At 39.7% G+C, this 27763-nt stretch overlaps 1 protein-coding gene across 1 annotated transcript; it reads left to right on the forward strand.

The window, feature by feature from the left end:
• The first annotated feature begins 882 nt into the window (after nucleotides 1-882).
• On the forward strand, nucleotides 883-27539 carry LOC106092434 (uncharacterized). Its single transcript, XM_059365707.1, has 7 exons — nucleotides 883-893; nucleotides 978-996; nucleotides 6602-6703; nucleotides 16307-19243; nucleotides 26729-26866; nucleotides 26938-27145; nucleotides 27213-27539. The coding sequence occupies exons 1-7, from the start codon at nucleotides 883-885 to the stop codon at nucleotides 27521-27523; spliced, it is 3726 nt and encodes a 1241-aa protein (XP_059221690.1). The 3' UTR covers nucleotides 27524-27539.
• The last annotated feature ends 224 nt before the right edge of the window (nucleotides 27540-27763 follow it).

The following is a 27763-nucleotide window of genomic DNA, read 5'->3' on the forward strand; positions in this document are numbered from 1 at the left end:
TAGCTACTTAACAGACCAATATTTTGTTATAACCAATTGAACAATGACTTGTTCTTTGGGTTGCCCAAAAAGTATTTGCGGATTTTTCATATAGTCGGCGTTAACAAATTTTTTCACAGCTTGTGACTCTGTAATTGCATTCTTTCTTCTGTCAATTATCAGCTGTTTCTTTTAGCTTGCTTTAGAAAAAAAGTGTAAAAAAAGTATATTTGATTAAAGTTCATTCTAAGTTTTATCAAAAATGCATTTACTTTTTTTTAAAAAAATCCGCAATTACTTTTTGGGCAACCCAATATTTGGTCCAAATCGGAACATATTTCGATGAAGCTGCTATGGGGCATACGGTACGCATTTTTCATCGGATTTTTACGGAAGGTGGTTAAGAGATATGCCCGAGGTTGTTGGGTATCCAAAGTTCGTTCCGGCCGAACCTAACGCCTTTTACTAGTTTTTTTTATTTTAAATGAAATCAGTTGCAGTTTAAACCAATATTAGGTCTTTGGCCCATTAACAAAGTTCTTTTGCCAAATTTCTTCTTTTAAGAAATTTTAATAATTTTAATCTTTTATAATGACGATGATTTATGATGATTAAGACTTAACTAAAAAGAAATTGTAGTGACGCGTGCGCAAAACAAAACTTGAATCATTTTCTAAAGAAACTGTTAGATTTTCTTTTGGTTGGAAAAAGTGAGAAGACAATTCTGACCTGGATATGTCAGGCATATAATGAACAACACAACGATAAAAAAAAGAAATCTAAAGATTTCTTACTTATTGTGATCAAATCTATCTAACTGACCAGTTGTCTAAGAGCTTTCAAAGATAAGATTAGTCATGAAACAATGAGGCTTAACTAAGGTAAATCAACTAACACGGAACAATGTACAAATGGTAAATGTCGAAATAGTAAAATACAGGTTGGATAACTTTTATAAACAAAATAAAATGTTTTTCCATTTTTTTGTTCATTTCTAGGCTCTATGGCTTTTTATGGGTAAATAGGTATTTCACACTTCCAAAGAAGAAGCTTACCTAAAAAACGATTTTCTATGAAGCATTTTCTATAAATATTGCTTAAGAAATTGTTCACTTTCGTTAATTTTTCTTCTAAGAAAACTTGACCCATCGTTGGTAAGCGGCTGCCTACACCAGGGTCGATCAGTTGATAGTGCCTTCCACGACTTAATGGGTAACATAGAGGGGAACTTGTAGACCGGCGACTTTAATTTGGCGGCCTTCTTGGATGTAGAAGGGGCTTTTGATAACGTGGGAATGGGGTCCATTCGTCTTTCTATGGTTGCTATGGGAGTCCACCCTGGACCCTAGGAGTGCCAAGCCGATGGTGAATCCCCCTCTGTGTTGGCTGTTTGGAATGGTGAATTGCTACCACGACGAATGTGCTGACTTGCCATCTCTGAGCATCTGATTTGCCAGTAAACCGAGTTGACTTGGAAAAGGCGCAGGTTTAAGGGTGAATACTACTTCACTGAGTTCTCTACAGCCTCTTGACCCCCAAAGTTTTGCAAGGCTCTGGGATGGCTGACGGGACGGCCCTCTAGTCGTGGGACTTCTTTCGGTTCCTTAGAATTTGGCTCGTTTCAACAATATCCTACCCATAGGATGTTCGACGTCCATGCCAACGTTGCCACATAAGCGCTCATCGCTTAAGGCTTGGTATTACAGCCAAATCGTTTACCCCCTCATTCCCCCTTATTCCGCTATGGCCAAATTCACAAATTATGGAAATGGTGCCATACTCGGAGAAGCGTATATACTTCTCGAAGCTTGGGGACGGAGTGGGCCTAGGGGTCTGCATTGAGGACCAGGAGACTGAGATCTGTTTCCGACAGCCAGATCATAATACGTCCTGCAGGCGGAGTTCCCAGCGAAATGTGTGAGTTGATATAGTATCAACGGAAGAAGTCGAGGGTTGACATTATATCAACTCACACATTCCTTAATCGCTCGGATCTCCGCCTGCAGGAACGTATTATGATCTGGTTGTCGGAAACAGATCTCAGTCTCCTGGTCCTCAATGCAGACCCCAAGGCCCACTCCGTCCCCAAGCTTCGATCCATGAACTTCCAGATGGCTATAACAGAGTTGCAACAAGCTGAAAAAAGCCCCAGAAAAGTTCCAAATATTTTGGTATGTAATACGCAGTGAAATGAGTCCAACATTTTTGGAAATATTTATATAATTTCCGGGACTAATTTCATTTTTATACCCTCCACCATAGGATGGAGGTATACTAATTTCGTCATTCCCTTTATCACACCTTGAAATATTTTTCCAAGACTCTTTAAAGAAAATATATTCTTGATCGTCATGGCATTTTAAGTCGATCTAGACATGTCCGTCCGTCCGTCTGTCCGTCCGTCCGTCGAAAGTACCCTAACTTTCGAAGGAGTAAAGCTAGCCGCTTGAAACTTTGCACAAATACTTCTCATTAGTGTAGGTCGGTTGGTAAATGGGCCATATCGTTCCATGTTTTGATACAGCTGATCTGAGATCTTGACTTCTTAGGCCTTCAAAGGGCAAAATTCTTATCCGATTTGGCTGAAATTTTGCATGAAGTGTTTTGTTATGACTTTCAACAACTGTGCTAAGTATGGTTCAAATCAGTCTATAACCTGATATAGCTGCCAGTTAACCGATCTTGGATCTTGACTTCTTGAGGCAATAGAGGGCTAAATTCTTATCCGATTTCGCTGAAATTGTGCATGAGGTGTTTTGTTATGACTTCCAATAACTGTGTTGAGTATGGTTTAAATCGGTATATAATCTGATACAGTTGCCATATAAACCGATCTGGGATCTTGACTTCTTAGGCCTTCAAAGGGCAAAATTCTTATCCGATTTGGTTGAAATTTTGCATAAGGTGTTTTGTTTTAACTTTCAAAAGCTTTACTAAGTATGGTTCAAATCGATCCATAACCTGATATAGCTGTCAGTTAACCCGTCTTAGATCTTGACTTTTTGAGACACTAGAGGGCGCAATTCTCATTCGATTTCGCTGATATAACTGCCATAACCATAACCAGATATAACTGCCATATAAACCGATCTTGGATCTTGACTTCTTGACGCAATTCTTATCCGATTTGGTTGAATTTTTTCATAAAGTGTTTTCTCATGACTTTCAACAACTGTGCTGAGTAAGGTTTAAATCGGTACATAACCTGATATAGCTACCATATAAACCGAACTTAGATCTTGACTTCTTAAGCATCTAGAGGGCGCAAATCTTATTCTATTTGGCTGAACGGATAAGAATTACGCCTTGAAGGTGCCCAAGAACCAAAATCGAGAGATCGTTTTATATGGGAGCTGTATCAAGCTATAGATTCAGACCATATTGGACACGTATGTTGAAGGTCATGGGAGAAGTCGATGTACAAAGTTTCTGCCAAATCTGATCAGAATTGCGCCCTATAGAGGCTCAAGATCAACGATCGGTTTATATGGCAAATATACCAGGTTATGAACTTATTTGAACCATACTTAGCACAGTTGTTGAAAGTGATACTAAAACACCAGCCAAATCTGATAAGAATTGCGCCCTCTAAAAGCTGAAGATGTCAAGACTCATAATCAGTTTATATGGCAGCTATATCAGGTTATGAACCGATTTGAACCATACTTAGCACAGTTGTTGGAAGTGTTACCAAAACACCACGTTCAAAATTACAGCCAAATCTGATAAGAATTGCCGCATCAAAAAGCTGATGAAGTCAAGATCCATGATCGGTTTACATGGCAGCTATATCAGGTTATGTACCGATTTGCGCCGTACTAAGCACAGTACTTGGAAGCTATAACAAAACACCTCATGCAAAATTTCAGGTAACTCGGATGAGAGTTGCGCCCTCTAGCGGCTCAAGAAATCAAGATCCCAGATCGGTTTCTAGGGCAGCTATACTAGGTTATGAACCGATTTGAACCATACTAAACGCAGTTGTTGAGAGTCATAACAGAACACCTCGTGCAATATTACAGCCAAATCGGATAAGAATTGCGCCATCTAGAGGCTCAAGAAGTCAAGATCCAAGATCGGTTTATATGGCAGCTATATCAAAAACATGGATCGATGTAGCCCATTTACAATACCATTCGACCTACACTAAAAAAAAATATTTGTGCAAAATTTCAAGCTCCTAGCTTTACTTCTTCGAAAGTTAGGGTGCTTTCGACAGACAGACGGATGGACGGACGCACATGGCTAGATCGACTGAAAATGTCATGACGATCAAGAATATATATATACTTTATGGGGTCTTAGACGTATATTTCGAGGTGTTACAAACAGAATGACGAAATTGGTATACCCCCAGTCTATGGTGGTCCCAAATCTTGAGACATACTTAATTTTTGCCATTATTTCACTTTTTTATACCCTCCACCATAAGATGAGGAGTATACTAATTTCGTCATTCTGTTTGTAACTACTCGAAATATTCGTCTGAGACCCCATAAAGTATATATATTCTTGATCGTCGTGACATTTTATGTCGATCTAGCCATGTCCGTCCGTCCGTCCGTCCGTCCGTCTGTGTGTCGAAAGCACGGATATGATACCCAACAACTTTGCTAAGTATGGTTTAAATCGGTCCATAACCTGATATAGCTGCCATATAAACCGATCTTGGATCTTGGCTTCTTGAGCCTCTAGAGGGCACAATTCTTATCCGATTTGAATGAATTTTTGCACGAAGTATTTCGTTATGATATCCAACAACTGTGCCAAGTTTGGTTGAAATCGGTCCATAACCTGATATAGCTGTCATATAAACAGATCTGGGGATTTGATTTCTTGAGCTTCTAGAGGGCGGAATTCCTATCCGATTTGGCTGAAATTTTGTACGATGGATCTTCTCATGACCATCAACAAACGTGTTTATTATGGTCTGAATCGGTATATAGCCCGATACAGATCCCATATAAATCGTTCTCTCTCTTTTACTTCGTGAGCCCCAATGGGCGCAATTCTTATACGAATTGGCTGAAATTTTACACAGTTCTCCAACATATAATTTAATTATGGTCAGAACCGGACCATATCTTGATATCGTTTTAATAGCAGAGCAACTCTTTTCTTATATCCTTTTTTGCCTATGAAGAGATGCCGGGAAAAGAACTCGACAAATGCGATCCATGGTGGAGGGTATATAAGATTCGGCCCGGCCGAACTTAGCACGCTTTTACTTGTTGGTTTTATGGTTGCCCAAAAAGTAATTGCGGATTTTTCATATAGTCGGCGTTGACAAATTTTTTCACAGCTTGTGACTCTGTAATTGCATTCTTTCTTCTGTCAGTTATCAGATGTTACTTTTAGCTTGCTTTAGAAAAAAAGTGTAAAAAAAGTATATTTGATTAAAGTTCATTCTAAGTTTTATTAAAAATGCATTTACTTTCTTTTAAAAAATCCGCAATTACTTTTTGGGCAACCCAATATTTCACATTATACGAAGGGACTTATTTAATTTTTTTAGGACTTAGTTCATTAGGACTTATTCCATTTGGGAGTTATTGCGCATAGCCTTCCCACAAATCATGACTTAGTCTATGCCATCAGTGTCTCGCAATTAACCTCAAGTGCTGTCCCAGGTTTTCGATGCAAACCAGCCTGGTTTCCTATCTTCGCCATGATTTTCCCACAATGGTTTGACATGCTCCTATCTTCTATCCACTAACTAATTGGCTTAAGTCTAATAGCCCTTGTGACCATCTCATACTTAATCTATGTGTCAATGGGTAGATATATAGATTTGTCTCCAGTGCCTTAGTAGGCGTTATGCTCATTGCACCGCCTATAACACATTCTGTGGACGAGTTCCCTCGAGTCGATCAAAATTAGTTCTCATCGTAAAGAGGTAGTTTCTAGCCTTCTTGGGCTTAAGACTCAGACCCCTAGGTCTAGCAGGCGGGTTTTTTTTTTGTCAGCCCACACGCAGGGGATGTCCCCTATGAATGCAGTGCAATGCATTGGTGAGAGGAAATAGGGAATTGGAGGGTGGGAAAGGGTGTAGTGCTTATTGACATTTGTCTTAAATCTTTGGATGTCAAAGTGGGTGGGAAAAACATTCTCCGGAAGTCGATTCCACATACGAACGGTTCAGGCGAATTAAGAATTCTCTCTATAATGCATTGTGCGGTCCGCAGGCCAATCAATTACAAACGGGTGTGAGTTCCTTAAATATCTAGTATCCCTGACATACATCGTTGCATCAGGAATAAGAAGACGAATATCGGACGAACACACACCATGAAAGTACCGACGATGATGAAGGGAAGCAATAGAGTTGGATACCCCACTGGCCCCAATCAACGCCATCGCTCTCCTCTGTACACGGTCGAGTAGCTCCAGGGATGATTTTGAAGCTCCAGCCCATACATGTGAGTTGTACTCCATTTTCGGCCTTATGAAAGTGGTGTAGATGTTACACAAAGATTTCTAAAAAATTCAATGCATGGTAATTTTACACCAAAATCAAATATCGCCGAATATTTTCGAAGAAAAACAAACTTAAAGAAATTTTTATTAAAATCCCATATTTTGATAAATATTTCTTTTTTTCTTCTCCGAAAACCCTTTAAAGGTGACGATGTCATTATTACAAAATATTTTAAACGATGTTTGCTATGTGGCACACTTTTTGTCACAGATGACACAGCAAGAAGACAAAGTTGATGCTTTTAAGGCAATTTTTCTTATTTTTCCCTCACTTTAAGGTAGTATGTAACCCACACAACTGCATTATTTCTCACTAACCACTATTCAAAAGAAAATTTTGCTGTGAAAATCACCAATGGCTGGGATGAGGAGAATACAAAGTAAATCTCCCGCTACTTCGTCATTGTTTGCAACATGAAAAAATTCCCATATGTTTAACATAAATTAAAGTAGCAACAGATATTGCAATTACCCTAAAACCATCGTAAATAAACTATTTTAGTATGGTAATTTCAGCACATTTTTTCATTTGTTAACCATAGGAACCAAGACAAAAAAGTGCAGCACAAATAAGCACTTTGTCAGATATATTTTTTTGGTAGCTAGGTATGAAAAAACGCGTTTTATTGCCTACAAAGGAGACGCCAAAATGTTAGGAGTTTTTCAAAAAACTTGCTTGAATATGAATGCTTTGTGGAGTTATTTTTAACGACCTGCCTACTAAACAGCCGAAAAGTGAAAGGAATTCTAAACTAAAAAAAAAAAATATGACAATCGAAAAAAACCGACTCTTCAATTATCGCCAATCTGTGGACAACATAACTTCGAATTCACAAAAACACAAGTTGATCACGTCTCTTTGGCTATTCAGCCATTCTATTGACCTGACCAAGTGTCATTAATATGAACGGTTTTGCAATCATAGGTAATTTTAAGATTTTTCAACAAAATGAAGGAGGGTGGGAAACTATAATAAAGCGTAGCTGTATAAATAATTCTAAAGAAATTTTTCAACTCAGCCTTTTCTATAGAAAATCTTCAATTCAGTCTGGCTGAATAAGGTTTTCCACAGAAAATCTTCAATTCAGCCTGGCTGAATAAGGTTTTCTAAAGAAAATCTTCAATTCAGCATGGCTGAATAAGGTTTTCTATAGAAAATCTTCAATTCAGCCTGGCTGAATAAGGTTTTCTATAGAAAATCTTCAATTCAGCCTGGCTGAATAAGGTTTTCTATAGAAAATCTTCAATTCAGCCTGGCTGAATAAGGTTTTCTATAGAAAATCTTCAATTCAGCCTGGCTGAATAAGGTTTTCTATAGAAAATCTTCAATTCAGCCTGGCTGAATAAGGTTTTCTATAGAAAATCTTCAATTCAGCCTGGCTGAATAAGGTTTTCTATAGAAAATCTTCAATTCAGCCTGGCTGAATAAGGTTTTCTATAGAAAATCTTCAATTCAGCATGGCTGAATAAGGTTTTCTATAGAAAATCTTCAATTCAGCCTGGCTGAATAAGGTTTTCTATAGGAAATCTTCAATTCAGCCTGGCTGAATAAGGTTTTCTATAGAAAATCTTCAATTCAGCCTGGCTGAATAAGGTTTTCTATAGGAAATCTTCAATTCAGCCTGGCTGAATAAGGTTTTCTATAGAAAATCTTCAATTCAGCCTGGCTGAATAAGGTTTTCTATAGAAAATCTTCAATTCAGCCTGGCTGAATAAGGTTTTCTCTAGAAAATCTTCAATTCAGCCTGGCTGAATAAGGTTTTCTATAGAAAATCTTCAATTCAGCCTGGCTGAATAAGGTTTTCTATAGAAAATCTTCAATTCAGCCTGGCTGAATAAGGTTTTCTATAGAAAATCTTCAATTCAGCCTGGCTGAATAAGGTTTTCTATAGAAAATCTTCAATTCAGCCTGGCTGAATAAGGTTTTCTATAGAAAATCTTCAATTCAGCCTGGCTGAATAAGGTTTTCTATAGAAAATCTTCAATTCAGCCTGGCTGAATAAGGTTTTCTATAGAAAATCTTCAATTCAGTCTGGCTGAATAAGGTTTTCCATATAAAAAATCTTCAATTCAACCTGGCTGAATGAGGTTTTCTATAGAAAATCTTCAATTCAGCCTGGCTGAATAAGGTTTTCTATAGAAAATCTTCAATTCAACCTGGCTGAATAAGGTTTTCTATAGAAAATCTTCAATTCAGCCTGGCTGAATAAGGTTTTCTATACAAAATCTTCAATTTAGCCTGGCTGAATAAGGTTTTCTACAGAAAATCTTCAATTCAGCCTGGCTGAATAAGGTTTTCTATAGAAAATCTTCAATTCAGCCTGGCTGAATAAGGTTTTCTATACAAAATCTTCAATTTAGCCTGGCTGAATAAGGTTTTCTATAGAAAATCTTCAATTCAGCCTGGCTGAATAAGGTTTTCTATAGAAAATCTTCAATTCAGCCTGGCTGAATAAGGTTTTCTATACAAAATCTTCAATTTAGCCTGGCTGAATAAGGTTTTCTACAGAAAATCTTCAATTCAGCCTGGCTGAATAAGGTTTTCTATAAAAAATCTTTAATTTAGCCTGAATGAATAAGATTTTATATAAAAAATTTTGAATTTAGCCTGGCTGAATATAGTTTTCTGTTGAAATTCAGATTATAAAAAATCTTATGAGTTCCCAACTCTTTATGTTCCCAACTCGATTTCTTAGCTCCTTTCTGTTAACAGATCATGCCTCCCTCTTTTCTTAACTGAACCACCGACTCAGTTGCGAATAATGTTTTTTTTTTAAATTTACTCTAGGGGCAATTCATGTCATGTCCTCTTCGAAAATCGAGAAAAATACTCAATCCAACCTTCAAATATTCTTTCAAATAATTCACCAATTTAAGTGGCATAAAAAATGCCCCCAAAAGAATAGACAACGGCAAACCAAAAAAAAAATCAAAATTCTCAGATGTAACACCAAACAACCTTGACTGACTATTGGTCATAATAATGGATAAAAGTTGAACTCGAAACAAAAACAAGACTCTTAAAAACGCTAGACAATATTTTGAAGAAAATCAAAAAACTATCTGGAAAATACTTCAAACATTTGCCATGAACAAACAACTAATCAATAAATCGTAGGAAGTTGTTAACCACCATCAGCTGCGATCATAGCCACATTGGCATAGCCAATAGCCGACTTTAGACCATGCAGATAGGCACAGTCTTTGTTTTGCACGAAGCTTTAAGGCTCAAAACACATGCTAAACAGGAAATATAGCCTCAAATGAAAGAAGATGTTGGAAAAACGTAGAAAAATGTGATGAACTAGCCAACAACATCTCCAACTCCCACCCCTCTACCTCCTCTTTCATTATGTGGGGTTTTCTAATCCATTCATCTGCTCAACTCCATGCCTTGAGACAGACAGACAATTCAGTGGCCATTATCGCCTTATGCCTCATCTGCAATTGTTGTTGTTGTTGTTGAACCCCACAACTCCATGACAAGGCAGACAATTGCATAATGCTCACATACCTCCATGTTATGGCCATGGTGGCCACTTTGGTCTGTCTTTCCATTTGGCTGCCGTATGGTGATTGCTGCGAACATTTGAAGCTCATCTAACATCATTAAAAGCTAGCAAGAGAAAAACTTAAAAACAACAGTTGGTGCAACCTACAGACGGTGGCAATTCAACATCCCCAAGCTGCACCTCAGGTGGGGATGTTGAAAAAAAAAATCATACAAAAGGTACCAAATGGTACCGACCGAAGCAGAGTGTTCAGGATTTAGGAGGGCTGAATAAGATTTTCTACAGGAAAACTGCAATTCAGCCTGGCTGAATAAGGTTTTCTATAGAAAATCTTCGATTCAGCCAGGCTGAATAAGGTTTTCTATAGAAAATCTTCGATTCAGCCAGGCTGAATAAGGTTTTCTATAGAAAATCTTCGATTCAGCCAGGCTGAATAAGGTTTTCTATAGAAAATCTTCGATTCAGCCAGGCTGAATAAGGTTTTCTATAGAAAATCTTCGATTCAGCCAGGCTGAATAAGGTTTTCTATAGAAAATCTTCGATTCAGCCAGGCTGAATAAGGTTTTCTATAGAAAATCTTCGATTCAGCCAGGCTGAATAAGGTTTTCTATAGAAAATCTTCGATTCAGCCAGGCTGAATAAGGTTTTCTATAGAAAATCTTCGATTCAGCCTGGCTGAATAAGGTTTTCTATAGAAAATCTTCGATTCAGCCTGGCTGAATAAGGTTTTCTATAGAAAATCTTCGATTAAGCCAGGCTGAATAAGGTTTTCTATAGAAAATCTTCGATTCAGCCAGGCTGAATAAGGTTTTCTATAGAAAATCTTCGATTCAGCCAGGCTGAATAAGGTTTTCTATAGAAAATCTTCGATTCAGCCTGGCTGAATAAGGTTTTCTATAGAAAATCTTCAATTCAGCCTGGCTGAATAAGGTTTTCTATAGTAAATCTTCAATTCAGCCTGGCTGAATAAGGTTTTCTATAGAAAATCTTCAATTCAGACTGGCTGAATAAGGTTTTCTATAGAAAATCTTCAATTCAGCCTTGCTGAATAAGGTTTTCTATAGAATATCTTCAATTCAGCCTGGCTGAATAAGGTTTTCTATAGAAAATCTTCAATTCAGCCTGGCTGAATAAGGTTTTCTATAGAAAATCTTCGATTCAGCCTGGCTGAATAAGGTTTTCTATAAAAAATCTTCGATTCAGCCAGGCTGAATAAGGTTTTTTATAGAAAATCTTCGATTCAGCCTGGCTGAATAAGGTTTTCTATAGAAAATCTTCGATTCAGCCAGGCTGAATAAGGTTTTCTATAGAAAATCTTCGATTCAGCCTGGCTGAATAAGGTTTTCTATAGAAAATCTTCGATTCAGCCAGGCTGAATAAGGTTTTCTATAGAAAATCTTCGATTCAGCCAGGCTGAATAAGGTTTTCTATAGAAAATCTTCGATTCAGCCAGGCTGAATAAGGTTTTCTATAGAAAATCTTCGATTCAGCCAGGCTGAATAAGGTTTTCTATAGAAAATCTTCGATTCAGCCAGGCTGAATAAGGTTTTCTATAGAAAATCTTCGATTCAGCCTGGCTGAATAAGGTTTTCTATAGAAAATCTTCGATTCAGCCTGGCTGAATAAGGTTTTCTATAGAAAATCTTCGATTCAGCCTGGCTGAATAAGGTTTTCTATAGAAAATCTTCGATTCAGCCTGGCTGAATAAGGTTTCCTATAGAAAATCTTCAATGCAGCCTGGCTGAATAAGGTCTCCTATCGAAAACCTTAAATTCAGGAAAACTGCAATTAAGCCTGGCTGAATTGTAGGAAAACCTTTTATCATGTAAGTACCCACAAAATCTATTTTTCCATCCCTGTTTGTAGCACTTTGATGAAGACTGTCATTTAGCTTCTGTTGTACTGCAGTTGTTCTTTTTCTGATAGTGCTGGTGTTCGCTATGGTGATGCCAATAGCAATTATTTGAAGTAGTATGTTTCCCAATCGAATCTATAACATGTAGTTTTTGGTCACTATGACCATGCAGATGCATTCATTTGTATGTCAGTCTGGCCTTTAATTCTTTGTGTCGACCAAAGATGGTCACTTAAATGAAATCTAAAAATTTCGTAAATTTTCTATTAAGCAACAGCCAGTGTCTGCTTGCAACTGAACCTTAAAATTCATATCAATCGTTTAATCAAAATAAATTAAAAACTCATTAAATCGATGCCACTATGCCAAGAAAATCTAACTATCAAGCCAGTCTTTGAGATTTCTTAGTCTATGGCTGCTTCTCTTTAGACTTTGCAGGCCTAGATGATTTGAAATATTTTTGTGATGGATTGTTGAGATTAGAAAGTTGGCACGCTTTTCATTGACGAAGCAATCGCTGGTAAGTTACTTTAAGCCAACGACTGCTTTGTTGTGGTTTCCAATGGGCCATTATGGCATTATGGTTGGAGAGCCATACTCAAACCTCAAATTAAAATTGAATTTGTTTCGATTGGTTAACTGAACCATCATCCATCCGACCAGTCATTCATTCATTCATCCATTCATCTGACATTATGTAATACGCCTCTAAACACCTGTAGACAAAGAAGTTGGGTGCACTCCCTTTTTAATAATGACTTCATAAGGAAATGTGTTGAGGTTTTATTGAAAAAAGAATGGAATTAATGATACCATTTTGTCAGCATTAGGAAACAGTTTCAAGAAAAGAAAAGGAAAAATTACTATACAAAAAGAGATTTGGGCTACAAAGCTAAAAAGAAGTATTAGATTGAGTTAGACTGAATAATGTTTTCTATAAGAAGGATTTTAATTCAGAATGGTGAAATAAGATTTTGTATAGGTAAACTGCAACTCAGCCAAGCTAAATAGGATTCCATAGAAAATCTTCAATTCAGCCTGCCTGAATAAGGTTTTCTATCGAAAATTTTCAATTCAGCCTGGCTGAATAAGGTTTTCTATAGAAAATCTTCAATTCAGCCTGGCTGAATAAGGTTTTCTATAGAAAATCTTCAATTCAGCCTGGCTGAATAAGGTTTTCTATAGAAAATCTTCAATTCAGCCTGGCTGAATAAGGTTTTCTATAGAAAATCTTCAATTCAGCCTGGCTGAATAAGGTTTTCTATAGAAAATCTTCAATTCAGCCTGGCTGAATAAGGTTTTCTATAGAAAATCTTCAATTCAGCCTGGCTGAATAAGGTTTTCTATAGAAAATCTTCAATTCAGCCTGGCTGAATAAGGTTTTCTATAGAAAATCTTCAATTCAGCCTGGCTGAATAAGGTTTTCTATAGAAAATCTTCAATTCAGCCTGCCTGAATAAGGTTTTCTATAGAAAATCTTCAATTCAGCCTGCCTGAATAAGGTTTTCTATAGAAAATCTTCAATTCAGCCTGGCTGAATAAGGTTTTCTATAGAAAATCTTCAATTCAGCCTGGCTGAATAAGGTTTTCTATAGAAAATCTTCATTTCAGCCTGGCTGACAAAGGTTTTCTATAGAAAATCTTCAATTCAGCCTGGCTGAATAAGGTTTTCTATAGAAAATCTTCAATTCAGCCTGGCTGAATAAGGTTTTCTATAGAAAATCTTCAATTCAGCCTGGCTGAATAAGGTTTTCTATAGAAAATCTTCAATTCAGCCTGGCTGAATAAGGTTTTCTATAGAAAATCTTCAATTCAGCCTGGCTGAATAAGGTTTTCTATAGAAAATCTTCAATTCAGCCTGGCTGAATAAGGTTTTCTATAGAAAATCTTCAATTCAGCCTGGCTGAATAAGGTTTTCTATAGAAAATCTTCAATTCAGCCTGGCTGAATAAGGTTTTCTATAGAAAATCTTCAATTCAGCCTGGCTGAATAAGGTTTTCTATAGAAAATCTTCAATTCAGCCTGGCTGAATAAGGTTTTCTATAGAAAATCTTCAGATCAGCCTTGCTGAATAAGGTTTTCTATAGAAAATCTTAAATCCAGCCTGGTTGAGTAAGGTTTTTTATAGAAAAGCTTCAATCCAGCCTGGCTGAATAAGGTTTTCTATAGAAAAACTTCAATCCAGCCTGGCTGAATAAAGTTTTCTATGGTTAAACTGCAATTTAGTCTGGTGGAATGAGATTTCAATTAATAAAACTGCTGTTCGGTTTGGCTGAATTAGGTTTCCTATCAAAAATCTTTAAGTTATGCTATTAGGTTTTCTGAGAGAAATTGCAATTCAGCCCCCTTTACACTTCTTTTTTGCATTTCTCTTTCCATTTTACATGGTTTCATACTTGTAATCACTTCAGCCCTCAACCATAATCCAACATCTGTGTTAAGTTTGTTTGCGAAAAAAGAAGAAAAATGTTATGCGAATCCTAGCAAACTCATTTCAAATCACCAACTCCATCCAAAACAAAAAAAAAAATCAAAATCTCGGTCAAACATACGCAACATCATCTTTGACCATTGGAACTTTAAAAACCATTTTCAATAACATTTCCAAAAGTTCACCGCTTACACATGCCGAGCTTCTTAAAAGGATATTTCCAGAAGGCAATAATCAACCGACTTTGCACCATGCCATATTTAAAGGCCCAGAGTTTCGTAGAAATCTGGTCTTAAAAACAAATGTTAGCAGAAACTTAAAAACTGGTTCAAATTGCCATATGGAGTTTTTTTACTTTCGTTACAACAAATGTGTCCCACTTTTTTGGAGATTTTTTTTCTTCTTTGTTTGAAACCAAACAACGATTTCTAAGTGGTCAAAATTGTTTGGTTTGAAGCTTTTATGAATGACTACACAGTGTGGAGTAGTAGTACCATTGCTGAAGCGAAAACCTGCGCTAAAATGCATGTCAATCTCATTGCCCGGGTTTTGAAGCTTTGGTCATCCCTCCGCTTGCCAAGTCTTCGCTGGCCATATGAGTTAATGTCATTACAATTGTTGTTGTTTTTATTTGCCACCATTTCTGCGATGTCTTTGATCGCCCATGATTAGCAAATATTATCATTTAATGGCCTCCATCCTATTACGCTAGTGATGCAACAATTCACTTCAAGTGCTTATAATGGTCAAATAGCCCATCATAGATGGCGGGCTAGGAAAGGTAGCTTCAATGGAGATGATGACTTATGGCAAAAATTTAGCGTTTATGAGGGTTAATTATGAAAAGGGTTACCATTGCAGCTAAAATAAACCAGGCTGAATTGAAGAATTTCTATAGAAAACCTTATTCAACCAGGCTGAATTGTAGATTTTCTATAGAAAACCTTATTCAGCCAGGCTGAATTGAAGATTTTCTATAGAAAACCTTATTCAGCCAGGCTGAATTGAAGATTTTCTATAGAAAACCTTATTCAGCCAGGCTGAATTGAAGATTTTCTATAGAAAACCTTATTCAGCCAGGCTGAATTGAAGATTTTCTATAGAAAACCTTATTCAGCCAGGCTGAATTGAAGATTTTCTATACAAAACCTTATTCAGCCAGGCTGAATTGAAGATTTTCTATACAAAACCTTATTCAGCCAGGCTGAATTGAAGATTTTCTATAGAAAACCTTATTCAGCCAGGCTGAATTGAAGATTTTCTATAGAAAACCTTATTCAGCCAGGCTGAATTGAAGATTTTCTATAGAAAACCTTATTCAGCCAGGCTGAATTGAAGATTTTCTATAGAAAACCTTATTCAGCCAGGCTGAATTGAAGATTTTCTATAGAAAACCTTATTCAGCCAGGCTGAATTGAAGATTTTCTATAGAAAACCTTATTCAGCCAGGCTGAATCGAAGATTTTCTATAGAAAACCTTATTCAGCCAGGCTGAATTGAAGATTTTCTATAGAAAACCTTATTCAGCCAGGCTGAATTGAAGATTTTCTATAGAAAACCTTATTCAGCCAGGCTGAATTGAAGATTTTCTATAGAAAACCTTATTCAGCCAGGCTGAAATGAAGATTTTCTTTTAGAAAACCTTATTCAGCCAGGCTGAATTGAAGATTTTCTATAGAAAACCTTATTCAGCCAGGCTGAATTGAAGATTTTCTATAGAAAACCTTATTCAACCAGGCTGAAAAAAAATATAAAACCTTATTCAGTCTGGCTGAATCAAAGTTTTTCTATAGTAGAGCTTATTCAGCCAGGCTGAATAAGGTTTTTTTTTAATATTTTTTTTAAGTTTTCTAATCTGGCAACTCCCTTTGTTAAAATACAGTTTTTTTGTTATAAACCCCTGCTTGTTACCTTAGGCTATCTCTTAAAAACCTGACATTGATTGGAGCTATTTTTGTCTACCTACCTACATCAGCGGCAGGCGGGCATGCCATTGATACTCGTTTTAATTTTGAAGTCTTAATAATGTTTACTCTTTGTTTCTACTTGCAGCCCCCCTTCCACAATCAATTCCGTCGTCAATTGAATGTTCAACAGCATATTTTGAGTGATGTCCATCAACATCATACTCAACCACGGCAAACTCAAGGAGTTTTCCTACAACAAACGCCCAGTGTAGAAGTACCCCTGCCCCAGACGTCGCAGCAGCAGCAGAGAAACCATTTAAGATTTCCCCCCACGGGACCAGTAAATGGGCCAAACGGTCATTACATTACCGCCAATGGCAATGGCAACCAACAGCAGTTCCAAAGGTCCAATCAAAATCAGTTACATCTTTCACAGCAACAACAATATCAGCCACAACAGCCACATCAGTTCCAGCACCAACACCAACAACAACAGCAGCCATCGAGCGGTCATCAGCAGGAGTTGCATCAGCAAAACTTTTTGGCCTTGCGTAACTTTGCCAATCAAGCTGTGGGACCTCAACAGAGTCCTCCCCAGCGTTCGTATAACAACAAACCCTTCCAAAGTCAAACTTCGCTACACTCCAGTCCTTCGCAATACTCCACTCTGCCCAATGATGCCTATCAGCAACAATCAAACTCCAATTTTGCCATAGGACCTCAGCTGCAGCCGCAGACGCAGCAGAAGCTACCCATACAAGCCCCAGTGCCCACCTTCCAGACACATACAGCTCCACAAAGTCCCTACTCTACGGTGCCACAATTTTTCCAGCAACAACAACAGCAAGCGACTTTGCAGACAACCCAGCAAACATTTTTGCCTCAAACTCAACAAAAATTGCCACAGCCACAACAGAATCAGCAGTTTGCCTTGACTCCCAATTTGGGTTTGCCCGTGCCCAATATATTCCCCAATCTTAGGACCACCACTTTTGCCCAGCAGCAGCAGCAACAACAGCAGCAGCAACAGCAACAACAACAACAACTGCATCAACAACAGCAACAATTTGGTCCCCAGATATTCCCGGATGTGAACCAAGGTCCCACTTCCGAGCAGGAATACAAACAAAAGATCATACAAAAACATGAACAATTCGTCCAGAAGCAATACGAAAAGTCTCAGAATAAGGTGAAGCAACAACATGCCGAGTTCTTGGCCAAGCAACAGAATATCAAGCAGCAGGTATTGCCCACCATCATTGGAGGTGTTACCCAGCAGCAACAACACCAGCAAATCTTCAACAACCTGCAACAGCAATCTGCGGCCATTTATGGTCCCAATCGTAGTCGTCCGGTGGGTGAAGCGGAACTCCCCTCATTCGCCTCAGCTGTGCAGAAATATTATCAAGAACATCCCACCACTACCACCACAACAACCACGACTACCACCACTACTCCGGCCGCTCCACCTTCGCCCAAAAGCAACTCGAAGAATGTTTATGGCCAACTGAAAGCAGAATTGGGTAAATATGGCCAAAAGACCTCGTCCAAGAAGCCAGTGAAAACCTTTGGCCGCGATGAGTTGCTTAAGCAGTTAAAGGCCGCCTTGGCTGAAACTCCCCAAAAGGAGTTGGGCAACAAAACCTATGAGGAAATGGATTTAGTACTGCCCAATGGTGAACGTGTTCAGGTCATACGCACCACCGATCCAAATTTGGTTAAAGGTCAACAGTCCTATACCCATGATCAATTGCAGAGTTTGTTTGGCAATCAAAACCTTGAAGCTGTTACCGCAGGTGGCAAATTGAGCCTCAGTGATGTAGCCCCAGAGACCAAAAAGGATTTGGTATTGCCAGGTGGAGGTAAGGTTCAGATCCTGAGATCTCCCAACCCTGAAGAGGCCGTAGACCCCCAAAACTTACCAGGTGGAGTAGACCTTTCTAGTTTGGCTTCCCTGTATGGAGGCAGCGTGGAGGGAGTATCCAATGGGGCCAATAGCATTGCCAGCACCGCTGTTATACAATCCGATTCCGATGAGCCTCCTTCGCTAGAGGAATTGGCCAAGCGTGGCCTTATTCCTGATGGCTATGAAATTGAAGGTCTAAGTTCTCCCAAAGCCAAGAGTCAGCCCAAACCCGCCCCCACCTTGCCTCCCAAGAAGAAGGCCACCTATGTGTATTTGGAAGAGCAGGCCGATGGCAGTTTCAAGATTCAAGGTGTCAAGGCCAATGGGGAGAAGGAGACCAAGCAAACCGGTGCCGAGGTGGAAAGTATTTTGGAACGCATACGCAATGGAGAAATTAAATTGCCCCCCTCTGTGACAAGACTCACCCTGCCCAATGATGAGATAGTGGAAATAGAATCTGGCAACATTGTCAAGACCACTAAAAGACCACCCACCACTACGACCACCACTACCACAACAACAACCACCACCACCACAACAACACCCAGACCTTCAGTGGCTGCAGCAGCTACCAGAGCCACCACCTATAGACACCATTACAACTCACGCACCACCGCCTCGTACAATCAGCAAACGACCACCACACAAGCTCCCTACATACAAAGATCCTCTAGTACTCGACAATATGAACAGTATAGACCCACAGCTGCTTCACGCTATACCATAGCACCCACCGGTCCAGCATATGAGACCTCTTCACCTTATGAAGCCCAAACAGAGCAATACAACGAGAATACCAACATTGAGCAGCAGCAGCAACAACAATCATCTTCAGGTCAATACACCGATGCCTTGGTAGAGGAGACAGAAAATAAGGAAAAAGCTTCAGAGGTCTCTGTACAACCAGCCGTCTCATTGGCTTTAAGCTCTGCAGCTCCTGTGCCTACTTCTACTGGCGATGCCACAGACGATTTGATACAAATCCTTAAAGCAAATGGCCTATATGCCATGGCCAAATATTTGAGACAATCCGGTTTGGACACCATTCTCAATGAAACGGGACCCTATACGGTGTTTGTGCCTACGGACAAAGCTTTTAAGAATCTTTTGGTACAATTGGGAGGACCCGAAAGAGCTGAAGAGAAGTTTAAGGCTAATCCCAGATTATTAAGTGGGGTAAGTTGTAGAACACAAAGAAAGAGAAACTTAGTTTAAGGAAAAGCTACAATAGATGGCGCTATGGTAGCATGAGCAATGACTTATTTATGACGTTTGAGTATAAAGGGAGAAAAGCTAGGTGGCTTCAAAGTTAAAAAAAAAGTTCACCTACGCCAGACATGCTAAGCTTGGGCTTGATAAATTTAGGTTGAATGGTTAGCCCACCATGTAAAGTGAGTTCCATCTAGCCAATTGTGCAACCCATCCCGGCTGTTCCAAGCTATAACTCTCTTACTCAGTGACCTCTTATCAAAGGTCAGCAGTCCTTTTCCGTTCAACAATAGGCCAGAGTGGCCTGCCAGTTTAATATCCACGTTCGTATTCCCATTTCGCCACGGAATCCATACTAGTCACCCCTTCCACTATGTTAAGTAGTTTGACAAATGGCACGTATGCGCATCTGGCGACTGGCAGCTAGTCTGGTTTGCTCTCGTTGTAGGAACCCTTTTTGGCATATTCGTCCGTCTTCTAGTTTTCTCGAATACCATAGTGTCCGGGACCCCAAGTTAGCTCTTTATTAAGAGCATGGGATTCCAAACATTCGCCTACGTACTGTGACCTTACCATACACGAACCCAAGGCCCAGAGGAACGCCATACTATCCAAATATTGGGTTGCCCAAAAAGTAATTACGGATTTTTTTAAAGAAAGTAATGCATTTTTAATAAAACTTAGAATGAACTTTAATCAAATATACTTTTTTTACACTTTTTTTTCTAAGGCAAGCTAAAAGTAAAAACTGATAAGAATAAACTGATAGACTGAAGAAAGAATGCAATTACAGAGTCACAAGCTGTGAAAAAATTTGTCAACGCCGACTATATGAAAAATCCGCAATTACTTTTTGGGCAACCCAATAAATCCTATGTTTCAAAGGCAGTAAATTCCTTCGCAGTAAATCCCTTCCTCTGCCTGAAAGACCGAACTCTAGCCCGACAGTCTCTCCGAAATACCTATGGCGAGTGTCGCGGAGAAGACCTCTAATCGCGTCCCAGTGTCCATTTTGCGAGCATCCGCCTTCCACTTCTCCCTCTCGTAAAAACGAATCCCGACAATCATTTCTAGAATCGGTATCAGTGCCAGTTAGTCTAAGATCCTCCTCGGTATATCAAACGCATACATCTTCTTGAGGAAGCCAAGTTACCTCAGACTAGACGATACCTTTGGGCATAGTCCCATCACATCCTCCTCAAACTCTCCTCTCCAGAGAAAGCAAATATTTAAAATCCTTTCTTGAATCGGGCTCCAGGTAGTTTGATACCCTCCTCTGAGGAACCAACCGCATCCAACTCCTTCAGCAAGTCAAGTTCCTAAGGCTAACCGAAACCTTGGGCCACAGTCCTACAGCGTGCTTCTCACACTCCTCCCTGCCGAGAAAGTTAATCTCCAAGATCCTTTCTCGAATTGGTTTCCAGGTATAGTCTGAGACCCTCTCCAATCAACCTACCGCATCCCTAGTATCGTACCCAGAATGGAACTGTGGCTGTATCCTCTCTCCTTCTGAAAGCTAAGATCAATGCAATGTTCCGAACATAACCCCACTTAGAGAGATTGCATATCTAGCAAAGCTGCCTACGGTGTGGACACTGTGATTCTGTTGCAGGCCAGTCTTTGCATCTTTGGAATTTCCTTCACGTCCCTTCTCCAAAGCCTTCCACCATACTAGTGCCCTGTCTGGCAGCACTGGCTTTGCAGTGGCCGTGTACATCCGGAAATCTTTGGGAATCTTCTCCCTCCGTGAAATTTAATCTCGAATTGGTCTCCAGGTATAGTCTGAGGCTCTCTCCAATCTACCTACCGCATCCCTAGTATCGTACCCAAAATGGAACTGTGGCTGTATCCTCTCTCCTTCTGAATGCTAAGATCCCCACCCAAGAGCAACCTTGGCGACAATGTTTCAAATATATACCCCACTTAGAGAGATTGCATATCTAGCAAAGCTGCCTACGGTGTGGACACTGTGATTCCATTGCAGGCCAGTCTTTGCACCTCTGGAATTTCCTTCGAGTCCCTTCTTCAAAGCCTTCCACCATACTAGTGCCCTGTATGCCAGCACTGGCCTTGCAATGGCCTTGTACATCTGGTAAACTTTCGGAATCACCCCCCATGTACTACCAACAATTCTCCTACTGGAAGATGAGGCGCATTCCTAAGACGGTTTCAAACAGAGGGCTAGACCCAGATATTTTGAATCCTTCGAAAACTGCAGGTTGGTCCCGCCCAAAAATTGGAGTGTAAATCCCATGTATCTTAAATCTCCGACTGAAGGAAACTAGCTCCGTGCTCCCTGGATTTGTTGTCCACTCATATCTCGCAGCACATCTCAATATTCTCTCCAGTGACCTATCCATGATCATAAGCGGGATCATGGAAATATGCTTCGAGTGATCATGGAAATTTGTAGATATGCAGAGGTCTGCATATACAAATTTCCATGATCACTCGAAGCATATTTCCATGATCCCGCTTATGATCATGGATAGGTCACTGGAGAGAATATTGAGATGTGCTGCGAGATATGAATGGACAACAAATCCAGGGAGCACGGAGCTAGTTTCCTTCAGTCGGAGATTTAAGATACATGGGTTTTACACTCCAATTTTTGGGCGGGACCAACCTGCAGTTTTCGAAGGATTCAAAATATCTGGGTCTAGCCCTCGTTTCCCACCATCCTTGTTAAAATTCACCTCTATTCCGCTTAACAATAGATCCAGAGAATCGGCACGAACCACCACATCTTGCGGCGATATCCTTGTCAAATACTTTCTTACCACATTGCGACCCCCCAGGACCGCGATGACAATCATGCTGCTTAGCATATTACCCTTCCACCAGGAGGTATACGGCTGGCCCTCCATTAGGTCAAGAGCGGCTACTTTTGTTCCTATCTCCTCGTTGTTTAATACCCCTCAAAATTCAGGAGACCCGCCATCATAAACTTTTTCAGTTTGAGAGACATTTAGACTTCTTTTCGTACCACTGCGTAGATAGCATCTCCACCGACCTACCATCGAGGTATGCATGTTGTGCACCGGCGCCAATACCTTCCAAACCTTCAGGTCTATCTGTCTTTCCAGTGTTTTAAGATTCCGCTGTCGTGGTGTTAGTTATTTATCCTTCCTTGGGGATAAATACCACCCTGACCTCTCTCTCCATACGAAGTGCTCCGAGAGAGGCGCTGAATGGCATTCTCGATCTTATGCTTTTGCCCCTATATGTTGGGTGTGTGGCAACAAAAATCGCCATCAGACTGAAGGTACGTGATACATGGTGCTCCTCTAACTCAGGTCATTCTTCTATTCTTCGGGGTGATGGTATTGCCGCGTGGCGCCATGCTATATGCACCGCTACTGATAATATACCAGAGGAGTCCTTTCTGTTGATGGCTTGGAAGTCGTCATCCCGAAAAAATCATCTCTGGCTTGGGGGCGCTCCGCCCTTCCCGGTACTTCTGTATACTCGGATGGGTCTGAATTGGTTGGAGCAGGAATCTTCATTGAATCAGGGAACCATCTAGAAGTCTGGATGGGTACAGCGTCTTCCGGACGGCAGTGTTCGTCATTCTGAAGGCACTGGAGGCGATGTTGCTGAGGGAGCGGCGGCCCCATCAGACCGTCAAGATATACGTGGACAGTCAGGCGGCGCTGAAGGCTCGAGCATCAGGAAGCGTGAATTCGAAACTGGAGCTCCTTCGAACCATGGGAAAGGCTGTCAGGCTTTACTAGGTCCCAGGCTATCAAGGTGTGGCAGGGAAGAAGCAGCGGACAAGCTGGTCAGGAATAGATCACTGATTGCCGCAGATCTTGCTATGGAATCAGTGAGACCTTCACTGTGCGAGCTTCTTGGTAGAGGAACAACTTCGACGATGACTGCGCGACCAATGCGTGGGGTAATGCTGTGGGTTATAGGGTGTCAAAGGCCCTGTGGCCAAGTATTACGCTAAACAAGACGTCTCTTATACTGGGGCGGAGAAAACATGACCTAGGACTGCTAATAGGACACTTGACTGGTGATGGCAAAGACAGGTCTTTGACGTCGCCCTGGGTGCAGATGGAGGCAGAGTTCTGCAGGATGTGCGATAACGAGGAGGTAATGGAAAAGGTCGAGCACCGGTTGTGTCACTGCCCGCTAATTGCGAGGAGGAGCCACAGGATAATGGGTGAACACGTATTTCCGAGCCCTAATTCCCTTTAACCCACTTTAGCCCGCTCTTAGCCCACTCGCCCACCACCGAAAGATGGGGGTACATTCATTTTGTCATTCCGTTTGCAACACATCGAAATATCCATTTCCGACCCTATAGAGAATATATTTTCTTGATCGTAATAAAAATCTAAGACGCCCGTCTGTTAGTTGAAATCACGCTACAGTCTTTAAAAATAAGAGATATTGATCTCAAACTTTGCACGGATTGTTTTTTTGTTCATGGGCAGGACATGTTCTAAGATGAGCTATATCGGACTATATCTTGATATAGCCCCCATATAGACCGATCTGCTGATTTAAAGTTTTGGACCCATAAAAGGCGCATTTATTGTCCGATTTCTGTTCGATTTGGAACAGTGAGTTGCGTTAGGTCCTTCAACATTCTTCTTCAATTTGGCCTTGATCAGTCCAGATTTGGATATAGCTGCCATATAGACAGATCAGATCTCTCATTTTTAAGGTCTTTAATGGCGCACTTATTGTCCGATTCTACCAAAATTTGGAACAGTGAGATGTGTTAGGCATCTCGACATCCTCTTGCAACTTGGCCCAAATCGGTTCAGATTTGAATATAGCTACCATATAGACCGATCTCTCGATTTAAGGTCATGGGCCCATAAAAGGAGCATTTATTGCCCGATTTCGCTGAAATTTGAAACAGTGAGTTGTGTTAGGCCAGTCGACATTCTTCCTTAATTTGTCCTTGATCGGTTCAGATTTGAATATAGCTACCATATCAACCGATCTCTCGATTTAAGGTCATGGACCCATAAAAGGAGCATTTATTGCCCGATTTCGCTGAAATTTGGAACAGTGAGTTGTGTTAGGCCAGTCGAAATTCTTTTCCAATTTGGCTCATATCGGTCCAGATTTAAATATAGCTACCATATCGACTGATCTCTCGATTTAAGGTTTTGGACCCATAAAAAGCGCATTTATTGTCCGACGTCGCCGAAATTGGGGCTCAGTGAGTTTTGTTAGGCCCCTCGACATCCTTCTGCAACTTGGCCCTGATCGGTTCAGATTTGGATATAGCTGCAATATAGACCGATCTCTCAATTTGAAGTTTTGGGCCCATAAAAGGAGCATTTATTGCCCGATTTCGCTGAAATTTGGTACAGTGAGTTGTGTTAGACCCTTCGATATCCTTCTTCAATTTGTCTCAGATCGGTCGAGATTTGTACATAGCTACCATATAGACCGATCTCTCCATTTAAGGTTTTGGATCCATAAAAAGTGCATTTATTGTCCGATGTCGCCGAAATTTGGGACAGTGAGTTTTATAAGGTCCCTCGACATCCTCCTGCAACTTGGCTCAGATCGGCTCAGATTTGGATATAGCTGCCATATAGACCGATCTTTCCATTTAAAGCCACGGGCCCATAAAAGGAGCATTTATTACCCGATTTCGCTGAAATTTGGAGCAATGAGTTGTCTTAGACCCTTCGATATCCTTCTTCAATTTATCTCAGATCGGTCCAGATTTGAATATATCTACCACATAGACCGATCTCTCGATTTAAAGTTTTGAGCCCATAATAAGCGCACTTATTGTCCGATTTCTCCGAAATTTTGGACAGTGAGTTGTGTTAGGTCCTTCGTCATCCTTCTTCAATTTGGCCTAGATCGGTCTAGATGTGGATATAGCTGCTATATAGGCCGATCTCTCGATTTAAAGTTTTGGGCCCATAAAATACGCATTTATTGTCCGTTGTCGCCAAAAATTTGGGACAGTGAATCGTGATAGCGCCTTCAACATCCTTCTTGAATTTGGCCCAGATTGGTTTAGCTTTGGATATAGCTGCCATCGGCTGATCGGTCTGATCTCTCGATTTAAAGTTTTGGGCCCACAAAAAGCGCATTTATTGTCCGATTTCTCCGAAATTTTGGATAGTGAGTTGTGTTAGGTTCTTCAACTTCCTTCTTCAATTTGTCCCAGATCGGTCCAGATTTGTATATAGCTGCCATATAGACCGATCTCTCGATTTAAAGTTTTGGGCCCATAAAATACGCATTTATTGTCCGATTTCGCCAAAATTTGACACAGTGAGTTATGTTAGACTTTTCATAATCCGTGTCGTATATGGTTCAGATCGGTCTATAGGTCTACCGGTCTACCAAAAAGACCAATATTTTGTTGTACTTAACTGAACAATGACTTGTACTTATTAGACCACTCAATGTCCGTGTCGAAATCGCTCCAAATCGGACCATATTTAGAAGTTGCTGCTATGGGGGCATAAATTATGCATTTTTCACCGGATTATGACGGAAGGTGGTTTGCACATATCCCGGAGGTGGGTGGGTATCCAAAGTTCGGCCGAACTTAAAGCCTTTTTACATGTTGAGTTCTGTAGAGGCCTGTATTGGCTTACTGGATCAGACTCTCGACAGTGAGTATGATCAAAAAAAAACATCGTTTAATTTGGTTTTCTCTCCTTATGTTGTATCGTTCTGTGGTGTAGGTTTATCTACATTTTCTCCATCTTCTTCTCTTCTACTTTTCCTAGTGTGAACACAATGGTCCTTAGGTCTCTGAATGAAGCGACTAGTAACCGAGGTTGCCAGTCGTGTGCTCTTCACCAAAATCCTAACGGATATGTCCATTCGTTTCAAATTTCGTTCGCTGTTTGATTCTTAAATTACTTCACAGATGACAGTCTTATTATTATTTTTTGAAAAATTCTTCCTTTTAACTTAGCATCTAACAAAAACCAAACATTTAAAGGCGCTCCTGTTTCTTAAGCCATTTGGCATCACTAACTAACCTACAATGTTGTCTTCTCCCAAAGTCAATTCCCTTACCTTCGACGATATTTCAAATTCATTTTAAATTTTTCTTCAATAATAAGACGTAAAGTTAAGGATCTATTAACCCACCATTTTAAATATAAAGTCCCTAATAACAAGGAAAATATCTTTCACCAAAGGAAATTTTTCCTTAAAAGGTTGAAAAATTTATTATCTACAAATTAAGTTTGCTTATCTTTGGTTTGAATCTTTAAAATTAGGACAAACATTTTTCAGTGCATGGTGAGGTGTACAAAATATTCGGCAAGGCCTTAGTTAAATAGAGTTTTTCCTTTTTTTTCAAAGATAAGTTAAACAGATGGTGTTAAAGTCATAAAGTCAGTTGCTTAGAGATGGCGCCTGAGTTCTTAAGGGCGACATCTGGTGGAGAATTACAACTTTTTAAAAATCGTATTTTAAAACAGATTTTTCTTATTTCCTCTTTAGCTTTTATTGCACCATGTCATTCCGGGAGCTTTTGACATTGCCACCCTGCAGGATGAGATGACTGGTGTTTCCTTGGCCGGCACTCAATTGAGAGTGAATCAATATAACATGCATGATCAGGAATGGAATGATGTTACGGTTAGTTTTTAGTTCCTAAGAAAAATCAAAAAAGCTTTTAATATCATAATCCATTTTATTGGGGATTTCAGCTAACCACCATCAATGGCGCCATGGTGGTATTAAACAAAAAGGATATCAAAATACCCCAGGGTATAGCTCATGCTGTGGATCGTGTCATGTTCCCCTTGCCAGTGGGAGATTTATTGCAGACCTTACAATCCGATAGAGAAAATCGTTTCTCCACTTTCTTGAAGATTTTATACACCTCAGGACTTTCGGAGAAGTTGCAAAGTAAAGGTAGGAGAATAGCTAGGCATAGAAATAGCAAGAGAGGGACTTTATAAGTTTTCTCTTTTCCTTTCAGGCATCAAGACCTACACCGTCTTTGCCCCTGTGGACAAAAGTTTCAGCGAACTCGAATCGGATACCTTGGAAAAGCTTATGAATGATAAAGATGCTGCCGAAGAATTCGCCATGAAACACATAGTCTCCGGTACTCTATTCTCAGCTGGCATGAGATTCTATCAGGTGAAAGATTCTTTACTCACCGGCAAGACTGTTATATTGCAAAAGACCTCGGCGGGTAAGATAAAAGTAAACGATGCCCAAATGATCACTTCCAATATACCAGCCACAAATGGTGTTATCCATGCCTTGGATGGAGCGCTGGCGTGAGCTCAAAGCTTTCAGAGCACCCGAAAGCTTTAATTTAAATAAATTTGAGTTTAAGTTAACGAATTAAGTTGTTTTATAGAAAAAAAAAATATATATAGACGAAAAGAAACGAATTCGAAAATTAAAAAAAAAACAAGTAGAAAAAATCTTGCCAGTTATAGCATAGGTCACTAAAGAAGAAAAGAGTCTTTAAATAAAATAAATAAAATAAATATAAATTAATAATTAATAATTAATTAA

This window comes from Stomoxys calcitrans, chromosome 3 (assembly GCF_963082655.1).
Source record: "Stomoxys calcitrans chromosome 3, idStoCalc2.1, whole genome shotgun sequence".
Taxonomy (NCBI): Eukaryota; Metazoa; Arthropoda; class Insecta; order Diptera; family Muscidae; genus Stomoxys; species Stomoxys calcitrans.